Source organism: Equus caballus, chromosome 13 (assembly GCF_041296265.1).
Source record: "Equus caballus isolate H_3958 breed thoroughbred chromosome 13, TB-T2T, whole genome shotgun sequence".
Taxonomy (NCBI): domain Eukaryota; kingdom Metazoa; phylum Chordata; class Mammalia; order Perissodactyla; family Equidae; genus Equus; species Equus caballus.
Genome location: NC_091696.1, coordinates 9065793 through 9087958, shown reverse-complemented (window position 1 = coordinate 9087958; position 22166 = coordinate 9065793). Strand labels below are relative to the sequence as shown.

General features: G+C 46.1%; 1 protein-coding gene and 1 long non-coding RNA gene across 3 annotated transcripts; one reads left to right on the top strand and one right to left on the bottom strand.

Annotated features, from left to right (window-relative positions):
- Window positions 1–3229: 3229 nt before the first annotated feature.
- On the top strand, window positions 3230–12490 carry ZNF3 (zinc finger protein 3). Of its 2 annotated transcripts, XM_023616816.2 has the most exons (7): window positions 3230–3363; window positions 4550–4671; window positions 5458–5563; window positions 6875–7004; window positions 8140–8231; window positions 8400–8526; window positions 10255–12490. In XM_023616816.2, exons 4-7 carry the CDS (start codon window positions 6950–6952, stop codon window positions 11322–11324), a joined length of 1344 nt encoding a protein of 447 aa, XP_023472584.2. In that variant the 5' UTR covers window positions 3230–3363; window positions 4550–4671; window positions 5458–5563; window positions 6875–6949; the 3' UTR covers window positions 11325–12490. The 2 variants fall into 2 exon arrangements, with proteins under 2 accessions (XP_023472584.2, XP_070086832.1); XM_070230731.1 differs by lacking the exon at window positions 5458–5563 and having other exon boundaries at window positions 3232–3363.
- Window positions 12491–20524: 8034 nt separating this feature from the next.
- On the bottom strand, window positions 20525–22139 carry LOC138917093 (uncharacterized). The gene is made up of 3 exons (XR_011424581.1): window positions 21660–22139; window positions 21384–21564; window positions 20525–20762 (listed from the first exon to the last, which is right to left on the bottom strand). It is a non-coding gene; the product is annotated as an uncharacterized lncRNA (long non-coding RNA).
- Between the last annotated feature and the right edge of the window lie 27 nt (window positions 22140–22166).

The following is a 22166-nucleotide window of genomic DNA, read 5'->3' as shown; positions in this document are numbered from 1 at the left end:
TTACAAGGAAGAAAAATAAGATGAAGGGAGAATTCATAGATCAGAAGAAACTTAAGAAATATATCACCTGATCTCAATATCAACCTTATTTGGATCCCAATTCAAACAGAATTATAAAAAGTAAAATTAAAAATATTTTAAAAATTAAAAAATAAATAAAATTTTTAGGCAGTCAGGGAAATGTGGTCACTGGCACAATATATAATATTAAGTAGTTACTGTTAAAATTTTTTAGGGGCCTGCCCAGTGTCACAGCAGTTAAGTTCGCAAGCTTCGCTTCCGCGGCTCAGGCTTCACTGGTTTGGATCCTGGGCGTGGACCTATGCATCACTTATCCAACCATGCTGTGGCAGGTATCCCACATATAAAATAGAGGAAGATGGGCACAGATGTTAGCTCAGGGCCAATCTTCCTCAGCAAAAAGAGGAGGATTGGCAGTGGATGTTAGCTCAGGGCTAATCTCCCTAAAAAAAATTTAGGTGTAATAATGGTATCAGTTATCTTTTTAAAGAATCCTTATCATATAGGCAATTAGACTGAAATATTTACAGATAAAATGATGTTATGTCCAGGATTGGCTTCAAAATAATCAGGAGGAGGATGAGTGGGACCGTAGATGAAACACGATTGTTACTTTATTGATAATTGGTCAACAGTATAATTTGCTGCAAAAGAAATTGTATATAATTGAAATTTAATGAACTTTTTATTTTCTATACAGATAAGGCTTTAAGTATTAAATAATTTCTCCTAGATTGGGTTATCATTATAAGTTGTACTTTGCAATTGATCAAAATATAAATGCATAACAAATCTGATCTATGATTAAGACAAAAAGTTATTTTTATTAGAATTTATCTCAGTGAGATAGACAGGGACAGTCTTGTTTCTCTCAATAGATGGGCATTCCTTATTACTAGAATGAAGTATTAAATCAATTCCTACTTTTGTTTTTATAGGGGTAAATGTTCTGCTCACATAAGTGAGTAGAAATCCTGCTCACATAAATGAGTAGATGAGTGGTGAAAAGAATATAGTTGTAGCGACGCCAATTTTATCTGCCCAAATCACATTGTGATCAACAAATGCTTTTGTCCTCCTCTCATTTTATTGGCGAGAAATAACAGGAAACCACTTGAATCACACAAGATTTGTTCACTCAATATTGGCGGCAATATTCCAAATAAATCCTCTAGTTTGGTACCCCAGAAGCTCTGAAACCCCAGGGAAATGCACCGCTGTAAGATCTGGGGGTGAGAAGCTTATCTCCTGTCGGGTGGGGCAGGCAACATGAAAGATGGCAGCTTGACCACAGGGATGTGCACCAGAGCAGCTTTAAAGTGTGCAGGTAGTAAATAAGGATCCGGAAGTTGATTCTCTCCAAACCAGCTGTCTCCACACACTCCAGGAAGATTTGAGTGTTCTCCATCCCCATCTCTACCCTGTGGGTCCTCATACCCTCGTCTGAAGACTGCTACAGTCTGCCAGGATACCCACATGAGGCCACACAGCCCTTCCTTCTGTTGACTGTTGGTAAAGCTGACTTTTTAAATTCTATTTTTTTTCTTTCTTTTAGATAAAAGCTCTATGGAGGCTTAAATATCTTCTTTCCCACCTTGGTGCTCTGCCTTGAGCATCCAGAGGGACTCACGCCACTAGGGAGACCACACACTCAGAAGAACAATCATTAACAGGGTGGCTTTTGAGAACTTGCTGGGAATTAAGCAGGTGGCTGGGTTCTGGGGCAAACGCCAATGGTAAACTGCAAATTGACTTCTCACCCCCAAAGTAACAGAGTTAATCATATTGAAGGCGTTCCCTGACGGTTGTCGATTGTCCTTGGGAGAACATTTAGAAAACAAACAATCCCACTTTGAGGAGGCTCACTCTACTTCCATCCTTCCCTCCTCTCCTTGCCACTGCCTCCTCCTTTATCTCTGTTCGTCTTGTCCTGGAGTAGGACTGGAAGAATAAGGAACTGAGAAGAGAAAAACAAACAACGCCCAGTTTTGTGATGGGAATTGAGTTTATTGAGTGGCTTGGCTATTCCAAGTATTTGCTCAATTCTCACCAGGCTCTAGAAGGACTGGAGATGGGTCACACACCCACACCTCTCAGGCCACCCTCAAGTTTTATTAGTGCATTGGTGCATTTTATTGTGCATTGTTCTCTTGCCTGGGGGCCTTTGCACTGACTGTTCCCTCTGTGCAGAACACTTCCCTTCCCCTCAGCAGCCTCCTTCACTTCTGGAAAATCTTCTCTCCTCCCCACAGGGCCCTGTTCTTCGTCACCTTTTCCTAGCACATCCCATATTTTACTGGAATTGGTTATTTAATGACTGTCCTTAGACTGAAGTCACCAGAGAGTAAGGTCTACTGCATTCGCAGAGCTGACTGGGTGCGCTAAAAATACTGGATGCAGTAAAAATTGGGACCAAACGCGAGGCGTGGTTCTACGGGGACTCAGGAGGGCCTAGGTTACTCAGGACATCACAGGATTTCCTTTTGTATATAATCTGTAAGATTTGATTCCGGTACTTAAGAGGATTTCTCCTGTGAGGGCATAAAAGTGAGTGAAGCGTCCCCTCCCTTCTCTCAAGCATTTCACGCATTCGTCACACCGATGGGGTTTCCCAGGTCTTTTCTGCTCTCATCTCTTGTACGGGTTTTGTCCTCACGTGAACTCTCTTAAGGACTGGGATGTTTTCTCCAGATTTTAGTAATTTAAAGGGGACTTTTTAACATGAAACACACAAAACTTGGTCTGCTTGGAAGCACAAACTTGCTTTATTTGGAAGCAAATTTTAAATACAGGTGAATTTTTTTATATTGACGAATCCTTCAGGAGTCCTCCTGTTTGCTGCGGGTCGGCTTGGGAGCCCGGGCGCTCGGGCACCGTGCGCTCTCCTCGACCCCCGGCGGCCCCGAGGGAGACCACGTGCAGAGCAGGGGCGGAATGACCCCAGTCCCCACGTCCCCGCCGCCCCTCCCGGGCCAGCAGCCCCCGAGCATGAGCCCTGAGGCCGAGGTGCGCGGCCGCCCGCCCGGCCGGGCCAGCAGGGTCACGCCGTGGCGGAGGGCAGAGTCCGGGGCACCGCGTCCGCGCTGGGGCCCTGCACCCAGGCCACCGGTCCGAGGCCCTGACTCAGCAAACCACCGAGAGGTGAAGACCTCCTATTTTCCTAGAGAGAACAGGAGGGCGTGGGAGACACGGGGGCGGGGTGGGCGGTGCAAAGGCCCGACCCGGAAGCGAAACGGAGAGAACTTCCGTTCTTTGTTCTGTTCCCGGTGTGTGGGTCTGTGACAGGGTCCAACAGGGCCTGGTCCGTGTCGGGCCCCCCAAACTCCCGTCCCTGCCCCCAGGGTGAGTCCGGCCGCCCCCGGGGCCCGCGGTGAGACGGCGGCTGTGGTTGCCGGGGAAGGGGGTGGTGTCCGTGCCGCCACGGCCCGCGGGGTCCCCAGGCCCTCCCGGAGCAGGGTGCCGGGAGGCGGCGCTCCCTCCCCCCAGCCGGTCCCCGACTCCGCTTCCCCAGAGGACCCCCCGCCCCGACTGGGGCCCTGCGAGGAGGGGAGGAAAGGGGCTCCGGTTCTGCTTTTGTGACTTAGCGCCCAGCGTGAGCGCTTAAAAGTTCCAGTATGGCTGTGGCGGGGTCCCTCTCTTTAAAACAGCTGATGACAGCGACCCTAACTTAGTAGTTCTCCGAGACGCTCTTCTTTGCCGTTAACACCGTTATTCGCGCCCGCGGCAGGAGAGGAGGCCGGTTTTTACTTAGCTGGGTCTGAAGACCAGAGAAAGAGGAGTTCTCGAAGTGTGCGCAGTTAGAACTAGGTCTGGGAGGGAGTGCAAACTCAGATTCCGGAAATAATTCCCCTGGCGCCCTGTAAATCGAGACTTTTACGGGGAGTGGTACAGCTGTGTCTGGCTCTCCTTTCCAAGTGTATTGGATCCCTGATTTGATCCGCTTTTGAAGTGGGATTCAACACAGACCGGTGTTTATGCTCGGAAGGGTATGTGTAAATTCCACGAGAGGATAAGTAGGATGATGAACCCGAAATCTATGGAGTAATTAGAACAACTAAAGGTGTTATTCCCCGAGAAGTTTGTGGAGACCGGACGTCATTTGGTTTCAATGTGTAAGAAGATTCTATCCTTGAAGTTCCACAGGGCTCTAGGCCCCTGTGAGTTGAAGGTCCGAGGGGATTGATTTTCAGCTTACCATGCGCAGACCCCTCTAATGGCTAAGCTGTGCAGGCGTGGAACGGACTCCCTGCTGAAGTAGTTGAGAGTATCTAGCAAGTTAGCTGACAGAATGTAGGAACTCGAGGCCATTCTTACACTGCGGGGGAAGTTGACCTGGAAAACCTTGAGTCCCCTTTTAGCTCTCTGCACGGGTAACACAATGCAAGTACCAGCTGTGGTCTTCATTGGTATTTATTAGCAGATATCCTCTCTTTTTTTTTCTTATCTCTAAATATCTAGATTCTAGATTAGAAGTGAAGTTTACATGAATATTTTAAATTCCTTCTTTTTTTTTTCCTTAATCATACAGCCTTGGCATCAACTAAAGTCAGGATCCCAAGGAACTTGACAAGAGGCTGCCAAATTTCCCAATAATTGCTACTCTGGCCTTCTAGGGACTAACTCCAAAGAAGGAAGGAAAGAATCCAGCAGGTAAAGCTTTCCATGACTCGCTCTCACCACCCCGTCATCTTTCTCAGTCCCTGGGACCAGCTCCAGGGAGAGGGGCTGGCAGCAGAGCAGGAGGAGGGCCCTGCCAGGACCTGGGGCGGTGGGGGCACAATGGAGATTTTTCTTTCTGTGAGAAACGTTGTTTACTGATCCAGACACTGGGGACTTGTTCTCAACAATCTGCCTTTGAGCTCCAACGTTGGTTAACCCAGCTGTGAGGAGAGTGTGTTCCTTTATTTCTCTCGAGTCAGAGCCTCCGAGTGTCCTTTCTAAGGAGAGTTTGGACTGAGCTGATTTGTTGGAGGTGTCTGCTTATAAACAGTCCTGGAAGTTGTGAAGTTGGTTGATAGGAGCAGAAAGAGGACTGGCTCTGAGACTGCTGAAGGGACCCAGCCAGGAAGGGTGATGGTGACAAGAGGGTGTGTCACCTTGATTGCCAGTGGGCCTGGCTCACACCTGCTTCAGTGCTTTTCACTGTGTAATGGCGTTGGTGATGGGCGTTCTGTCCCCACTTGTTGCCCCAAAATTGGAGTTCTCTGAACTCTCAGTGGCTCTCAGACAGGGCCCCTCCCCTTCTTATGCCTTATGTGAATGCAACAGTCTGTAACGATGAAGCGGATACTTTTTGCATTCTTGATTTTTTATTCCTTTCAATAATGCCTTGCAATACAGTTGGTACTCAAGAAGTGTTTGTCATATGAGCAATAAATAGATAAAGAGAGGGAGGTAGACAAAATTCAAGGTTTTTTTTCCTTTGCTCTTGTCTAGGTGTAAGGATGCTCTGGTGGCTGCAGCACCTAATCTAGATCCGTGGATTCTTGCTACAGCATTCAAGCGTGTGGTAGAAACTTCTACTTGAGATCCAGACCTTAGTGTAGGTCCTAATGTTTTATTTTGTTCGCTGGAGGCATAGAGAACAGACCTTGATTGTCATAGCACCTGGGGAGTCGGGACATTAGTAGGGATAAAAACGGAGTAATAAGTAACCTTATGTTTTTGAAAAAGTATTTGTTCCTGCTTCAGGGACATAACATTCTGATCCAAGGAAATGTATTGTGAGAGAAGAGAGATACAAAGAAGGCTGCTGCCCACTTAACCAGTGAGAGGAAACCCAGCACACAGCCTTTTAGGTCCTGGGGAATATGTGCACCTACTCTCTGTAATGAGACTCACCAAGACCACAGAAAGGGCCCAGCTTCTCCAGTAATAACGTACCTCTGACTGGGACTGGAAGCAGAAAACTCTTGAAAGGGGAGGAAGAATTTATCTTATTTCATTTAATGGATCTGAACTCTTTGCCCTAGTTCTGTAATACAGGTGGTGTTTCCCCGGGTTTTTGGAATGGGAGACAGATCTCGTGGAAACTTCTCTGGTCTGTCATTTGGGGTTATTTCATTGCCCCTTCCTTCTGAGGATAACACCCAGATTTAATATAACAGCTAGAAACCTACTAAAGTAGGTTTTTTTCCTCCTACTAATTCTGGTGTTTATGAGGGTTTTTTTAAAAATCTGTAAACAGTTGGCTTTATCTAGTATCCTAAATATTCTTTTTTTTTTAAGATTTTATTTTTTTCATTTTTCTCCCCAAAGCCCCTCAGTACATAGTTGTATATTCTTCGTTGTGGGTCCTTCTAGTTGTGGCATGTGGGACGCTGCCTCAGCGTGGTTTGATGAGCAGTGCCATGTCCGCGCCCAGGATTCGAACCAACGAAACACTGGGCCGCCTGCAGTGGAGCGCGCGAACTTAACCACTCGGCCACGGGCTGGCCCCTCAAATATTCTTAAAAGTTGATATAATCCGTACACATTTTATAATCTTTATGTGTACACACTTTTTTACTTTACTCTGATATTTGTGATTTCAATAGTTGCTGAGTATTTCATTCTGTTACTATTCTTTGGTGCCAGTGTTACCTGTTTTTTGTTGTTATAAATGTCACTCACTGTGTTGAGGGACCCAAAGGTGGCATATTGTCAGGGACCTTGGGCTCTTTCTGTGGTCCCAGTGTAGTCTCATTACAGGGAGTAGGTGTCTGTATTCACAGGATCTAAAAGATTAGTCCCAGTTGCTTCGTTTCCCCTTGCGCTTCTTGGGTACTAACTGAAATGCTCGTTCCGTTCCCCTCTTTCTGAATTCAGGTGTTTTTTTTTTTTATCTTTGAACCTTGAACTTTTGTTTCTGCAGCACTTCCTCATTCTCGTTCAAAACCTGCTTCCTGCCAAGTCTGCAAGTAGGAGACCAGAGCTTCTAGTCCTACCCATGGAAACTCAGGCTGATCGTGTATCTCAGGAACCTCAGGCCCTGCTTGAGAGTGGTAAGGAACAGGGATTCATTCATTCTTTCCTTCAGTCATTCAGCAATCATCTGTTGAAATCTCTTATTCACTAGGTGCTGGGTTAACTGCTAGAGTCCAGGCTTGGATAAGGCACAGTCCTTGCCATTCAGTAGCTGACAGGCTAGTGAGGTAGGTTGAGTGAAGCCAGTAATTAATGTACAGCTTGATATTATTTAGAGCTGAGGCATTTTTAAGGGCTGGGGGTTCTCTGTGCAGGATTAAGAATCACTGAATTCCATTTTCCAGGCACTTTGTAACAGCTGACTTCATAGGCCTAGTTTGTGCTTTTTAGGAACATGCGCTTAGGGGAGCTCTGGGGAATCATTTTGTAGATCACAGGCAAAAGGATAAAGTGTGTAGGAAGCCACAAAAGTATTTGTATTTTGCTTTCACAGCCTGCCACTGACTTTGGAGCCAGTTTCAGTCCTAATGGGTATTCCCATGCTTATCAGGAAAAGGAATTGAAAACCTTTTTGTTTGAGTGATTCTATAGAATCTAGTGTCGCTGGGGGTTTAGAGTCTCTTAGAGACAAATATGTTAACATGAGAATTACAGGAAAAGGCATGTGATCAAGCACAGAAACAGGAAACATTTGTAGTGTTTTGAGATTTGTAGATTTGGTCTCGGGATGGAGGAAAGGAGAAGAGCTATGGGCATTGTGTCTTCAGTCAGGACGGGGGTGAAGCTCCTACTTTTCCTCTGGTCTAGGAGAACCTCATGCAAGAGTTAGAGCTGAGAGATGTGGAGAATGATGGAAGGGGCACGAACAGGAGAGCCTGTGTTTCTGGCCAAGCTTGGGAGAATGGCCGAGAATACACTATAATCACTAACAGTGGGACTGGGCACATTTCATTGAGAGTAGAGTGACTGGAGAGAGAGGAAGGGACCTGGGGCAGATGGCGGGAAGAGCTAACGGGGCTTTGGACATCTCTCCTCACGAGGATGGACCCACACTGAATGTGCCTGTTGTGAGTGCTTTTAATAGCTGCAGAGGAAGTGAACTTAGAAATATACGAGGGAGCAGGTCCTAGGTTGTTCCAGAACCCCATGAGTTTCCTGTAGGTCAGGGGGCCAGAGATAGACTCACTTATGGACCATTTTATTGTTCTTCAGCTCTGCCCTCCTCCAAAGTTCCTGCATTTGCCAACAAGGACAGCCTGGGGGATGAGATGCTGGCAGCTGCACTCCTAAAGGCCAAGTCCCGGGTGAGCTCTAGTTCCCTTTGTCCTTTTCCTTCCCATTTTGTGGAAATTTTTTGTGCCGTGGCATCCCATTCAGTGCCCTAAACCATGATTCCTCCATCAGGAGCTTTTTTTGGCACTGCCAGTCCCATCCCTCGCCGTGAAATTGCATGCAAGCCCGTGTTGTTTCAGGAGTTGGTGACATTTGAGGATGTAGCTGTGTACTTCATCCGGAAGGAGTGGAAGCGTTTGGAGCCTGCTCAGAGGGACCTCTATAGGGATGTGATGCTGGAGAATTATGGCAATGTGTTCTCACTGGGTAAGGAGTTACGCTTTCTCAGTAAAATTCCCTTGGCATTTCTTTGCTTCCTTGTTTGCTAGTAACAGTTGAGTCACTGAAAATAATTAGCTAAGGATTGACTGAGTCTCAGAAAATTCTAACAATAGTAGCTCCCATTTGTACAGTAACATGGCAGTTTATAAAGAGCTTTCATATATAGTCGTTCATTTAATCTTCACAGTAATGCAGCAATTGAGATAGCTAGAATTATCTCATAGGTGAGGAAACAGAGGTCAGAGGTGTTAAATGCTTTACACGCGGTCACATAGCTGGTGAGTGGCAGACCTCGAGCCTTGGTCTTTTGCCTCGAAATCTGGTACTTTTTTCCATGTTATTCTTAGGCCTTAACGTATAATCCAGAGACTTTTCCAAAAGAGGAGCATGTTGAGATCCCTGAACATGTGAGGTACTGCTCTGTGCCCAGGTGGACATTCTGGAACTCTGTCTCCTTCCTATCTCTATTGGATTACCTCTGGGGACCTGTTGTGTTGTTCAGGCCCTGGTGCCACTGCTGCTCTTGTAGAAATTGCAGCTTGTTGTAGGGAGCACTTGGCTTCTTCACTTTTAGTCTGTGGACTGTGGATTCCTCGTCTCTCGCTCAGTCTCGGTGAGAACATTTTCCTAAGCACTGTCAGGGGTTTTCCTAACTCCCATTTGAGACCTCCCTGTACATTTCCTTTCCATCCCCTGCAGATTCAGGGTCTGGGATTGAGGCCTGGGACCGCTCAGTATGAGCAGGATAAACCTTGTCCCATGTCCTTCCCCATGAGCAGGATTCCCATTTCTGAATTTTGACATGATCTCGGGGCTGGAGTGAGAGGAAGAGCTGAGGGCCCTGGGTTTGAAGGGAACTGAGTGCAGAGAGGTCCTGAGAGGTACCTGTTCAGGTGAGGGAGAAACAGCTATTTCTGTCCTTAACACAGATTGCCCTGTCTTTACTTTTTAAAATATTGACAAACCAGAAATGCTGTCTAGACCCTTTATCCTTATTCTCTGTGCCTGAAGTTCTCTGTGGAAACGCCAAAGCAGTGAAAATAGAGAAGTCAGACGTGGAAGCTGTTTCCATATCCTCACATTTTAGCATAGCCTTCTAGGCCCGGGGCCCAGGGATGGACTGAACTCGGTCTTTTGCCCATTTCCGTGGACTTGGCATGTGTGGCTCAACTACAGACATGAGTGTTCTTTTTACCTGGGGCTCAGGGGTCACTAGTGGCCTTACTGTTGTTGCTCCTTCCTGCTCTGCTGCTGTTGCTCATCACCTTCCCCACTTTTCTCAACACCCGTCTCTGTTTAGTTTCCTGTGTTTGTTCTCCCGTGTTGTTCTTAAACTGTGCTGGTAGTCACCATGTCCCCAATTACAGCTGCAGTCTGTGAGGACTTTGTCACCTCATTAAATACCATGACCTTTCTCTTCTAGTTTTGGTTCCCAGCTTTTGCCCGATCCCTCCTCCTCCTTGCATATCCAGCTTTCTCTGTACGTCCAGCTTTGCTTTTGCTTCTGCTTCCTGCCTCGCTCTTTCCCTGTTTCCTCGACCCAGCTCTCTTATTCTGCCTCAGCTGCACAGAACCTGGGCGTGCCTTTCTACATGCAAGAGACGGCATATGCATTTAGCCCTGTAAACATTACTCACATGATTATCCCGTCCTCTGGTTTTGATTCTTTCTTCTGCAAGGAACAAGTAACATTTTTATTTTGTATTTTGCCAGATGGTGAGACCAGAACTGAGCATGATCAAGAAATTTCTGAAGATACAGGATCACATGGGGTCCTATTAGGAAGACTCCAAAAGGATATTTCTCAGGGTTTTAAGTTTGAAGAAGCCTATGAACAAGAAGTCACTCTAAAGGGGCAGCTGGGGAACTCTTCTGGAGAAAGATTAAATAGGAAGATACAAGATTTTGGTCAAGTGATAGTTGAGGAAAACCTAAGCCCCAGGGGAGAGAGAAGTGAGAAATATAATGATTTTGGGAACAGCTTCACTGTGAGTTCCAACCTTGTTTCACATCAGAGACTTCCTGTGGGAGACAGACCCCATAAGTGTGATGAATGTAGCAAGAGCTTTAATCGAACTTCAGACCTCATTCAACATCAGAGAATCCACACTGGGGAAAAACCCTATGAATGTAGTGAATGTGGCAAGGCCTTCAGCCAGAGCTCACATCTTATTCAGCATCAGAGAATCCACACTGGAGAAAAACCTTATGAATGTAACGATTGTGGGAAGACCTTCAGTTGTAGCTCCGCCCTCATTCTGCATCGCAGGATCCACACTGGAGAGAAACCTTATGAATGTAGCGAGTGTGGAAAAACCTTTAGCTGGAGCTCCACCCTCACTCATCATCAGAGAATCCACACTGGAGAGAAGCCGTACGCTTGTAATGAATGTGGGAAGGCCTTCAGTAGGAGCTCCACCCTAATTCATCACCAGAGAATCCACACTGGAGAGAAGCCCTATGAATGTAACGAGTGTGGGAAGGCCTTCAGCCAGAGCTCACACCTCTATCAGCACCAGAGAATCCACACTGGAGAGAAGCCCTATGAATGTATGGAATGTGGAGGGAAGTTTACCTATAGTTCAGGCCTTATTCAGCATCAGAGAATCCACACAGGGGAGAATCCCTATGAATGTAGCGAGTGTGGGAAAGCCTTCAGGTATAGCTCAGCTCTCGTTCGCCATCAGAGAATTCACACTGGAGAGAAGCCTTTGAATGTAATGGGAATGAGCAGAAGCTCTCTCAGAGTTACTGCTGAGTTAAATATCAGAGAGTCTACATGAAAGAGCCACACACCTGTTTTCCTCACGTCCTCTGAGTCTAAAGAGCTCCTGCCTTATGATACAAGTATGAACAACTTAGAATGTGTCCCTTCCAGCTCAGACCTTTCACTTTAGAGAATGGGGCAAATTGGGCCAATCATCCTGGCACCGTGATTAGCAACCTAGTCGGTTTCCCCAGCCATGACACCAGCCTTGAAAAATTAGGAGGCGAGCAGCAGAGTAAGTGCTGGGAGTAGAGGGAAGCTCTGGGACCAGTGACCTTCCATTTTGGAGGGGAATTTGCACTAGATCAAATTTCTCACACCGGGGAGCTTTTCTTTCCAAGGTGGGGATGGAAGCACAGTAGGAGTAAAATTCTAAGGATTCCTCTAGTTGGAGTCAGTGTAGTCAGCACAGGAGGCAGTGGAAAGAATGTTCTGGATCCTGTTATTTGCTAGGAAGGGGAAATGGAGGCTGTATTTCAAAGCCACTGTTCCTAATCCAGCTTTAAGTTTTGATAAGGAATGTGCTATTTTGTTTCGTGACTTCATTAATTATGGAAATTTGGTGCTGAGGGATTTGTTAATTTGTTGAAGGGGGGAAGACCCCAAGAGAGGCTTCCTGTGGTAACTATCCTTTAGGGCTCTTGGAGCACAAGACGAGGTTTCCAACAGCAGCCTGGCAGTTATGTTGGAGAACCTGTCAGCATTCCCTGTTGTGACAGGACTAACTGGGACATCCAAGTAACCAGTGAGTCTAACGTGAGGGAGAGGATCAAAAGCATTTAGGATTGACCTCAGTTTCCCTTCCTCCTCTCTCCCTCTTGTCACTCCTGTGATGAAAAGTGATTTAATCCAAGCCTCTAGTTACTAAGGATGCTTTTAAGGAGCTTGCTCAACCAGCTTGCCCTGCACCATGTCGCCTGTGACCTATGACTTCTGGCTCTGGCAGCCAGCCCTCTCCTGATCCCACCTCTGACATCAGCCTCTGAGTATGAATGTGAACATAGCGCAAAGCCCAGAGAAGAAAGGCTGTGGCCTGAGCCTGGCGGCAGGGCTCCTTGCTGGGTTGGGATGGAGTTCCCGAGTTTTCCCAGCTGAAAGGGTGACCTTTCCTTATGTTTTCCCAATCCTGCTCATCCTGTAGCATAACTGAAGTGCACTATTAAACAGAATAGTTTTTCAGAAGGAGAGTTTGAGTGTGTTTTTGTGCACGGGCCAGATTGATTTGAGTTTAAACAGGAAACATTAATAACTGTAAATGGAATCTTTAATCTTTAAAATTTTCTTACAGGCAACCTTTTCTGTTAGTCGCAAACACAAGACCTCTTTCCCTCAAGACTCCATCGTATTCCTCTAGGTACTGCCGCAGACTAATCATTCAGACAGTCGCTCTCACCTTCATGCCCACATGTGGGATTCTGCGTGTTGTGTATCATTATGTACGGTACAATACTTAGGACCAGCCACCCAAACTAGAAAGGTCTTACTGGTAGGGTGCTTGACCAGAGCTGGGTAGCCATGGGCATATTTAGATTTCTTGGTCTGGCTGGTGGTGGGAGGGTGTTCTAGTCATGGAGAAGATGAGAAAATGTCTGGAACTCTGGCCTCTTAAAAATTTTGGATCATGTCTTGTGATTGACCACCTAATATGTTTTTAATTTCTTAAAGCTATAATGAAACTCGATTTTGGCTCCTCTTTGACATGATTCAGTACATACTTGCAAATTAACTTTGTTTCTCAAAGCATAGATCACAAACTATCCTTATTAGAATGACTAGGCTGCTTGTTAGTAATGCAGGTTTCTGTGTCCCAAATGAGACCTATAAAATAATTTCTGAGGATAGAGCCTAAAAATTTACACTGAGAAGGAAGAAATAGTAGTGGAATAGAGAAAATTTCTAGGAGATAAACTTGAGCTATGTCTTATGGGACAGATTATCTGTGGTGAGGAGAGGAGGTTCTGGGCAGGACGGTTTGGGGTGGGCCTGAGCATGGCCACTGATAGGGAGGTTCTTGTGGAGTTCTGGAAAAGCCCCTGTACAGGTAAAAGTAATAGGTGATGAATAGTCATTACATATGAAGGATCAGCCCCTTCTCTGTCTAGACTCTGAACTCCCTCCCCCAACCCCAAAAGACTCCGACTGTCACTCCACAGCATCTCAGTGGGACCTGAGACTGATCGGGGCCATTGCGTGAAGACTATGTTTGTTAAATGTCTTTGAAGCTACTTCTAACATTTGATTCACCTGATTCTCCTGATTATTCCTAGTTCCTATAATGATTCCTCTTTTCTCAGTCCCTCACTGAGCACTCCTTGATGCTCAGTCACGGTGTCAGTTTGTCTCTGTCTTTGCCATTATCCTGGGAACCCGTTTACTCCCATGGCCTCAACTGTTACCTCTATGCAATTAAGTTTTAAATTTGCGCGTGTGGTACTGATCTCTCCCAAGCTCCAGACTTGGGTCTCAGGCAGACTGCGGGGCATTTACACTTGGCTCTCTGAAAGTTTCAAATTACATGTTTCAAATCAGATACATCTTTTCCATAAACTGCCCTCAAAATTTCTGTAAACCTCTCAGGGTCAAAACTTCTGAGTTTTCTTTGATTATTCTCATCCTGCAACATCTAACTAGCATCCAGTCCTGGGCGGGTTCAGTAAGCATGGAGTGGAAAGATAGAGATTGTTGTCAAAGGGGAAGGCTTCAGAGTTGAGGTCATGGAGGAGGTGAGATTTCCAAATGATGGTACTAATAGTAGCTGACGTGGCATTTACTCTGCCTGGCCCTTTTCCAAATGGCTTCCAGATATCAAATCATTTAATCCTCACAAACCCCTGTGGTGAGCAGGTGTTAGTATTAACTCCATCTTACAGATGAGGAAACAATTGAACTTGCCCAGTGAGATCAGAGAATGGAAGACCTCCCCTGAGTGGCTCTACTTGGTGGGAGGCTGGACCATGTGGCTTGGATGTGAGGGAGGTGGGGAGGTATGTGTGAGGAGTAAACCTCATCCAGGAGATTGTCTTGTCCTGTCTATTATGACTGCAGTCTCCTTCGTAGTTCTTCCTCTTCGTTTCCATTCCTACTAACCCTAGAGTTCAGGTCTTTATTACTTCTCCCCTGGATTATACAAATCTAATGGATTAATACATTTTCTCTCAAGTTAATCTCCCCAAAGCACTACACCCATCTTGTCACTCCTTTATGAAGAAGTTTCAGTGACTTCTCCCTTAGAGAATAAAATTTGAACTCCGTAGCTGTATGGTCAAGGTTCCCTTGAGCTGGTCTCTACCTGTATAGCCTTATCTCCTGCTCCCCTCACACATCAGAAAACCAGGTTTTATTCAGAACTATTGCAATAGGGAAAAGAGCCCTCAGTATACTAGGCTAGTATACTAGACTCAATTCTGAATAGAGCATGGTCAAGCGGGGGATTTATAGCCAAGAAGCAGGGTGGGGGGTCAGTGGATAGAAAATTTCTGAGAGGAAGCATCAGGAGTAAGAGGGGTTTTGGCTGAACTGGCCTAACAGGATTCCTGCTGAAGACAGGCCAGGGCGATCAGACCTCACCCGGAGGTGATGGTGGAGAAAGAGGACCCGATTTGATACCGAGGGGCATCAGATATGGAGGAAGGGGGAACTCTTGCTAAACTGACTTAGCAGGGTTCTTGCTAAAACTAGATTTTACAGGGAAGTGCACAGCTGGGCCTAGGAGAAGGTTCAGGAGCCTGAGTATAGTTTGTCAAGCAAAGAATCTTTGCCAGTTCAAATAGCGAGATGATAAGAAGGCCCTATACACACCATACATTCCTGCCCATGAGTGTGTTCGCTCACAGAGTTGCCATGTCCTGCTCCAGCTCCTCACACCCCATCAAGAAAAATCAGAGTCCAGGAGGGCCTTAGGAACCATCCTTAACCTCCCGCTCAGTGCAGAGACTTTCAAGGGTATCCCTAACAGATGGCTATCCATTCTCAGTTGGAGGATGAAGGCACACTGTAGCACCAGGCAAAAGCAGACCGTTCCACTGTGGGGCATTCTGAGTGCTGGAAATTACATCGAGCTGAATTCTGCCTCCTCCTAAGCTTCTGCCTTCCGCTGTTAGCTTGGTTTTGCCTTCTCATTGTGAAATGAGAGGGATGGGCAAGATTTCCAAGGACATTGTCAGTCATGGCGAAAGCAGTTTCATTCCTAACGGCCCCGTCCATCCCAAGTCGTGCTTGTTCTTTGAGATCCAGCTCAAAGAATTCTGAGAAAGGATATTATGTGAGAAATTACCAAGTAAACGAAAAGCCTGGCTTGACCTGAACATTTCAGCTGACGGAAGTGTGAACCACGGAGTGGTGGTGGTGAAGAACATCTTAACGAATTGTTTCTTTTTAATTAAAAGGTGGTTTTTAAAAGCTCCCCGAAGATATTTTCTCTTTTTTCATAAATTGTTTATAGAATTTAAATTTCTTCTACTTCAAAAAATAAAGGAAAGCCCAGTCAGGTGCACTATTTTAAATATGTCAGTAATGAAGAGCTGAAGATTTTGAAATGAATAAAAAATTACATGGACTATTTTCAACGTACAAAGGTAAATATGGTCACCAGAGTGGTTTCTCCAGGAAAGACAAACGATTCTTAGTATCTTCCCCCACAAGCATATTTTTTCTTGCTTACATGTCTTCCCTATTTTGGTGCCTGGCAGCATCAACTTCCCAGTCAGCCGAGCCGGAAACCTGGGAATTGTCTGGCTGCATCGTTTCTCTGCATCTCCGCAGCCGTACAGCTTGTCCGTCAGTATCTCTCGCCCATCCTGTCTCGCCCATTTCTGTGACCCCTCCGCTGGCCTAGGCTGTCCTTCTTCCTGGACTTTGGCATCAGCCTTACGGCAGATCTCTTTGCTCCCAAAGTCTTTCTCCTCCAACCCATTCTTCATCCCTATGCATGAGTTGTCTCTCTTAAATGCTAACTGGATGACACCACCTCAGAACCTTTCAGTGGCCCCTTCTCATCCCCTAGGTCAAAGTCCAAATTCTTTATCACCGCAGAGAGTTTTTTGTTTGCCTTCTACCCCCTCCCACCTCCCAGCACCCCTCTCATCCCAACTCCTCTCCTCCCCTCTCCCACATACTTTACACTGGAGTGATGAAGAACTCTAGTTACGGGAGCACAAATGCTGCTTAATGCCTCTGTGCCTTTGCATATGCTGTTCCTTCTTCCTGAATGCCCTCCCCTCCTTGTCCACCTAACAAACTCCTATTCATCTCTGAAAACCTCATCATAAGCTTCACCTTTTCTGTGGAGTCTTTCCAGGGCATCACGCATGCCACCTTCCACCGCCACCGGGTTCATCATTTCCCCCAAAGCTGCCTCTGCATCTTGTACGTACTTTCATGATTGGCTAGCCCCCCCCATCGGGTACTTACTATTTGTTCATACGTCTGACTCCCTTACTATGGTGGGCTTTTTTCCTACATTTTCACACTTTTCTACCACAAATAAGTATTCCTTCCATAATCAGAAAAAAAATATTAAGAAAAAAACATAAAAGTAGTCAGAAGTAACATCCATTGAGCACGTACTGTCAGGCATTGTTTTAAGCACTTTATACGTGAACTCATTTAATCCTCATGACTGTCCCATGAGGAAGTACCATGATTGCCCCCATTTTTATTTCCCTTCTTCAGGGAAGAAGGAAGGTGGGAAAGGAGGGAGGGGAGTTCACCAGGCGCCCAGTAAATGGTGCAGGGAGATTGAGAAGCATTTGGAGCCCAAAGCCCCAGCTTCATCTCCCTGATCACACTCTCACCAGACCACCAGAGGGAGTCCCAGTGCCCTCCTCCGACACCCCTCTCCTCTCAGATCCTTAAAGCTCTGTAACAGCGGGTCAGTGAGTTCTGCAGGGGATACAAAGATGAATGCACTGAAGAAAGTTCCAGTCTAATGGGAGACACAAAACCTGTGTTGATAATACAAGACACAATGAGCTGCCAGGACAGGTACAACAATCATAATGATAGCTGATCTTTATTTTTATTTTTAAGTTTTTTTGAATTGAGGTAACATTGGTTTACAACATTAGATAAATTTCAGGTGCACATCATTATATTTCGATTTCTGTGTAGACTACGTCATGTTCACCACCCAAAGACTAATTCCCATCCATTGCCACACACAGGTGCCCTAACACCCCTTTCGCCCTCCTCCCTCCCCCCTTCCTTTCTGGTAACCACCAGTCTAATCTCTGTGTCTATGGGTTTGTTTGTTGTTTTTATCTTCCACTTATGAGCGAAATCATAGGGTATTTGGCTTTCCTCCTCTAACTTATTTTGCTCAGCATAATACCCTCCAGGTCCGTCAATAGCTGACCTTTATTGACTACTTGCCTATGTGCCGTATGTATTGTCTTCAGTACAGGCAGTAATGTCTTCACAACACATACTAGCTTGTCTTCAGTTGTGTGTGCTGTGCATCCTATTAATCTCCCTATTTTACAGATGAGAAAACCGAGGCACAGAGTGGTTAAGTAACTTGCCTGACGTTAAAGGTTAGCGACAGTGGAGCAGCGACTCACACCCAGGCAGGCTGGCTCCAGAGCTTGGGCTCCTAATTCCGCCACAGTCCGGTCTCTACAGATGAAGGGGGGAATTCAAGAAAGCGAGCTTGTGTTCCGCTGGGGGAGGGGCAAGGCACACAGCTGTCCCAAAAGGCTTCATGGAGGAAATGGCACTAAAACTAAACTGAGAACACGGATGGGTAAAATACAGACAGCCATTTCTCTTTTGGTCACTGGCATGTGACTTCTTTTTCTCTCAAGCTTCCACCCTACTCCTCTAGATACTGCCACAGACTGTCCCAGTCATTACACAGTCGCTGCCACCTTCACACACACATACAGGATTTTATGTGCCGCGTATCACTCTGTAGGACAAAACTTAAGACCGTGGGCGGGCAGGAATCATTGAGACCAAACTATTTAGCCAGAAACATGAAATACCACTGCCACCTCTCCCTCCTCTTCCTGTCTGCTTTGTCACAGTGTGGATGCCAGGATGGAAAGTTCCAGTGAAAAGAAAGTTGAGATCATCTTTTCTGTAGGAAAAAGCTGATGCACCATGAGAATCATAAGGAGTAACAAATGATCCCAAAAAATTGCTTTTAAAAAATCACCTTTTAAATCTTCTATCCTGTACCCTGAATTGCGCATATAATTTCTTAGTAATACTTACATGCTTTAATTACGCCACAGGAAAACCTCGCCCCAGCAGCTGCTCGGGAGCCCCTGGCGTAGCCCATCACCCCATTTTCTTCAGGTCCCACTCTGGTCAGAGTCCTGTGCCCTGTCATGGACTTCCATCACCTATTCCATGACCTGGCATTAAAGGCCTGGCAGCTCATCAGCCTCCCCAGGACCCGCCCAGTTTCTTCTCTCATGAGCATGCCTCTTACTGTCCATTGCCCTGCCCTTGCTGGTGCTGTTCCCTCTGTTTGCAAGGTCCTTCTTTCCTTTCCCTGATTGCTAAAATCCTAGTATGTTAATATTGGGGGAACAGTATTCCAAGCAGTAAGAACAGCAGCTGCAAAGGGCCTTTCGAGAGGAGTGTGCTTGCCACATTCCGGGAAGAGTGAGAGGCGTTGCAACCTAGGAAGGGCTGTATCCTGAAAGTCAGATCGTCAGATGTGAGGGCATTTTCTTGTACAGAATCCCTGATCCTTCATCCACTTGAAATTCTGATAGAAAATTTTTCTACAGTTATATATGCAAGGGTCACTGCCAGTACGACTCTTCACAAGTTAAGCCACGTCTGACCCCTACAAAGAAGCGGTATGCATTTGTATGTCTGTCTGCTTGAGGTTCTTTGTGTGTTTTTTAAAATAACTTTATTGAGATAATTCACACACCATACAGTTCACCCATTTAAAGTATACAATTCACTGGTTTTTAGTATTTACAGAGTTGTGCAACCATCGTCATAATCAATTTTAGAACATTTTCATCACCTTAAAAAGAAACCCCATACCCTTTAGCAGTCACTCCCCGTTTTCTCCCAACTCCTTCAGCTCTGGGCAACTACCAGTGTACTCTCTGTCTCTGTGGATTTGCCTGTTCTGGAAATTTCACACAAATGGAATCATACAATATGTGGCCTTTTGTCTCTGGCTTCTTTCACTTAGCATAATGATGTCAAAGTTCATCTATGTATGCTGTAACACAAATCTGTACTTCATCCTTTTTTATGGCTGAATAGTATTCCATTGTATGTATGTACCACATTTTGTTTATTCTTTCATCCATTCATGGACATTTGGGTTGTTTCCACTTTTTGGCTATTATGAATAATGTTGCTATGAACATTTGTGCACAAGTTTTTGTGTGGTTATATGTTTTCATTTCTCTTGGGTATATACGTAGGATAGGAGTTTCTGGGTCAAATGCTTTATCTAACCTTTTGAGGAAATGCCAGACTGTCTTCCAAAGTGGTTGTCCCATTTTATATTCTCACTAGCAATATTTAGAGGCTTCTGATTTCTCTACATCCTCAACACTTGTTATTATCTTTTTTTATTATGGCCATCCCAGTCAGTATGAAGTGGTCTCATTGAGATGCTTTTTTTCTTTTTCCCAAGGAAGATTAGCCCTGAGCTAACTACTGCCAGTGCTCCTCTTTTTGCTGAGGAAGCCTGGCCCTGAGTTAACATCCATGCCCATCTTCCTCTACTTTATACGTGAGACGCCTACCACAGCATGGCATGCCAAGCAGTGCCATGTCCGCACCTGGGATCTGAACCGGGGAACCCCGGGCCGCCAAGAAGCGGAATGTGAGAACTTAACCCCTGCACCCCTGGGCCAGCCCTTCACTGAGGTTTTGATTTGCATTTCCGTGATGCCTAATTATGTTGAGCATCTTTCCATGTGCTTATTGTCCATTTGTATATCTTTTTTGGAGAAATGTCTACTCAGATCCTTTGCCCATCTTTTCATGGGTTGTCTTTTTATTATTGAGTTGTAAGATGTATTCTAGAAATAAGTGCCTTATCGTATACACATGATTTGCAAAAATTTTCTACCACTCTGTGGACTGTCCTTTCACTTTGTTGACGGTGCCCTTTGAAGCACAGAGGTTTTTAATTTTGTTGATGTCCAGTCTATCTATTTTTCCTTTGGCTCCCTGTGCTTTTGGTTTCTGTATTAGTTAGGGTTCTCCAGAGAAACAGACACAATAGGGTATATATAGAGAGAGATATAAGAGGAGATTTATTATGGGAATTGGCTCATGTGGTTTTGGAGGCTGAGTTTTGCCACGATATACTACTTGCAAGCTGGAGACCCAGGAAAGCCGGTGGCGTAATTCAGTCTGAGTCTGAAGGCCTGAGAACCCCAGGGGCTGCTGGTGTAATGTCCAGAGTCCAAAGGCCTGAGAACCAAGGATGGTCCTGATGTTGGAGCGCAGGAGAAGATGGATGAACCAGCTGAATAAGAGAGAGAGAGAATTAGCCCTTTCTCTGCTTTTCTGTTCTATTGGGGCCCTCAATGGGTTAGATGATGCCCACCCACATCGGAGAGGGTAGATCTTCTTTATTCAGTCTGTTTATTTGAATGACCATCTCTTCCAGAAACACCTTCACAGACACATCCAGAAATAATGTTTTACCAGCTGTCTGGGCATCCCTTCCTTAGCCCTGTCAAGTTGGCACATAAAATGAGCCATCACAGTGTCAGATCTAAGAAACCACTGCTGGTGGGAATGTAAAATGGTACAGCCGCTCGGGAAAAACAGTTTGGCAGTTTCTTATAAAGTTAAACACTCACATACAACACGACCCAGCAGTCCCAATCCTAGGCATCCACCCTAGAGAAATATAGTTACCTTCACACGAAAACCTGCACGCTGACGTTACAACAGCCGTGTCCATAATCTCCGAAACCTGGACACAAGTCACATGTCCAAGTGGTAAGGGGATAACCAAATTGCGGTACCTGATACAGTGGAACACCGCTGAGCAAGAAAATAAGATGTGATATCCACTCGCAACACAACTGAGTGAAAGAAGCCAGCCTCAAAAATTTATCTACTGGATTATCCCACCTACCTGATATTCTTGAAGAGACAAAACTACAGAGATGGAGAACGGATCAGCGGTGGCCAGCGGTTAGGAGTGGAGCGAGGCTGCGACTGCAAGGGGCTGCAGGAGGGAGTTTTTCACGGACCTATCCAGTACCGTGATTGAGTGGGAATTCCACACTTCTATACCTGTGTTAAAATGCATAGAACTGAAAAAAAAGAAAAAACTCACTTTGCACGATAATTTTAAAAAATTAAAAATTTAAAAATATCTACCGCGTGGATTGTTGGGCAGACAAAATACCCTATGTTCTGTCCAGGAAACCGCGCTCTTGGGGTTCGTCGGCGTGGCTGACTTGGTTAGGCAGGAAGAAACTTCGGACGCTGGCCGGGAGAACAGCGCGTGTAACAGGCCCTGCTGGCGGTCCAGGCGCCACGGGCGAAGCCGCACGGAAGGTGGTGTTGGGAGCTCCTCCGAGGGCCTGATCAGACGGGCACCGAGCAGGTGACCGGGTCCTCAGAGCCCGCGCGCGTCCCCGCCTGTCCGGGAGGGGGCGACCGGAGCCCCGCGCGGAGATGGTCAGTGGGACGTGCCTGGAGCCTCCAGGTGGGAGCGCCCCCTCCCCACACCCGGTCTGGACGAGCGGGGAGCCAAGGGACAGCCCCACACCCCTTCTCCTGCCCCACCCGGCCTTCGGACCCCAGGGTGGACCCTTTCCGAGTGCGCCTGGGTCCGGGCGCCCTGCGGAGCCGGCAGCGCGGGACTCGCTGGGGAAACCGTGGTGTCCCCGCCTCCGGCCGCCTGCAAAGC

Bases quoted from the DNA above. Each gene is read 5' to 3' on its own strand.
- ZNF3 (XM_023616816.2), top strand. From the start codon at position 6,950: ATGGAAACTCAGGCTGATCGTGTATCTCAGGAACCTCAGGCCCTGCTT. The intron at 8,232-8,399 runs GTGAGCTCTAGT...GTGTTGTTTCAG, and splicing joins TCCTAAAGGCCAAGTCCCGG to GAGTTGGTGACATTTGAGGA. The intron at 8,527-10,254 runs GTAAGGAGTTAC...GTATTTTGCCAG, and splicing joins TGGCAATGTGTTCTCACTGG to ATGGTGAGACCAGAACTGAG.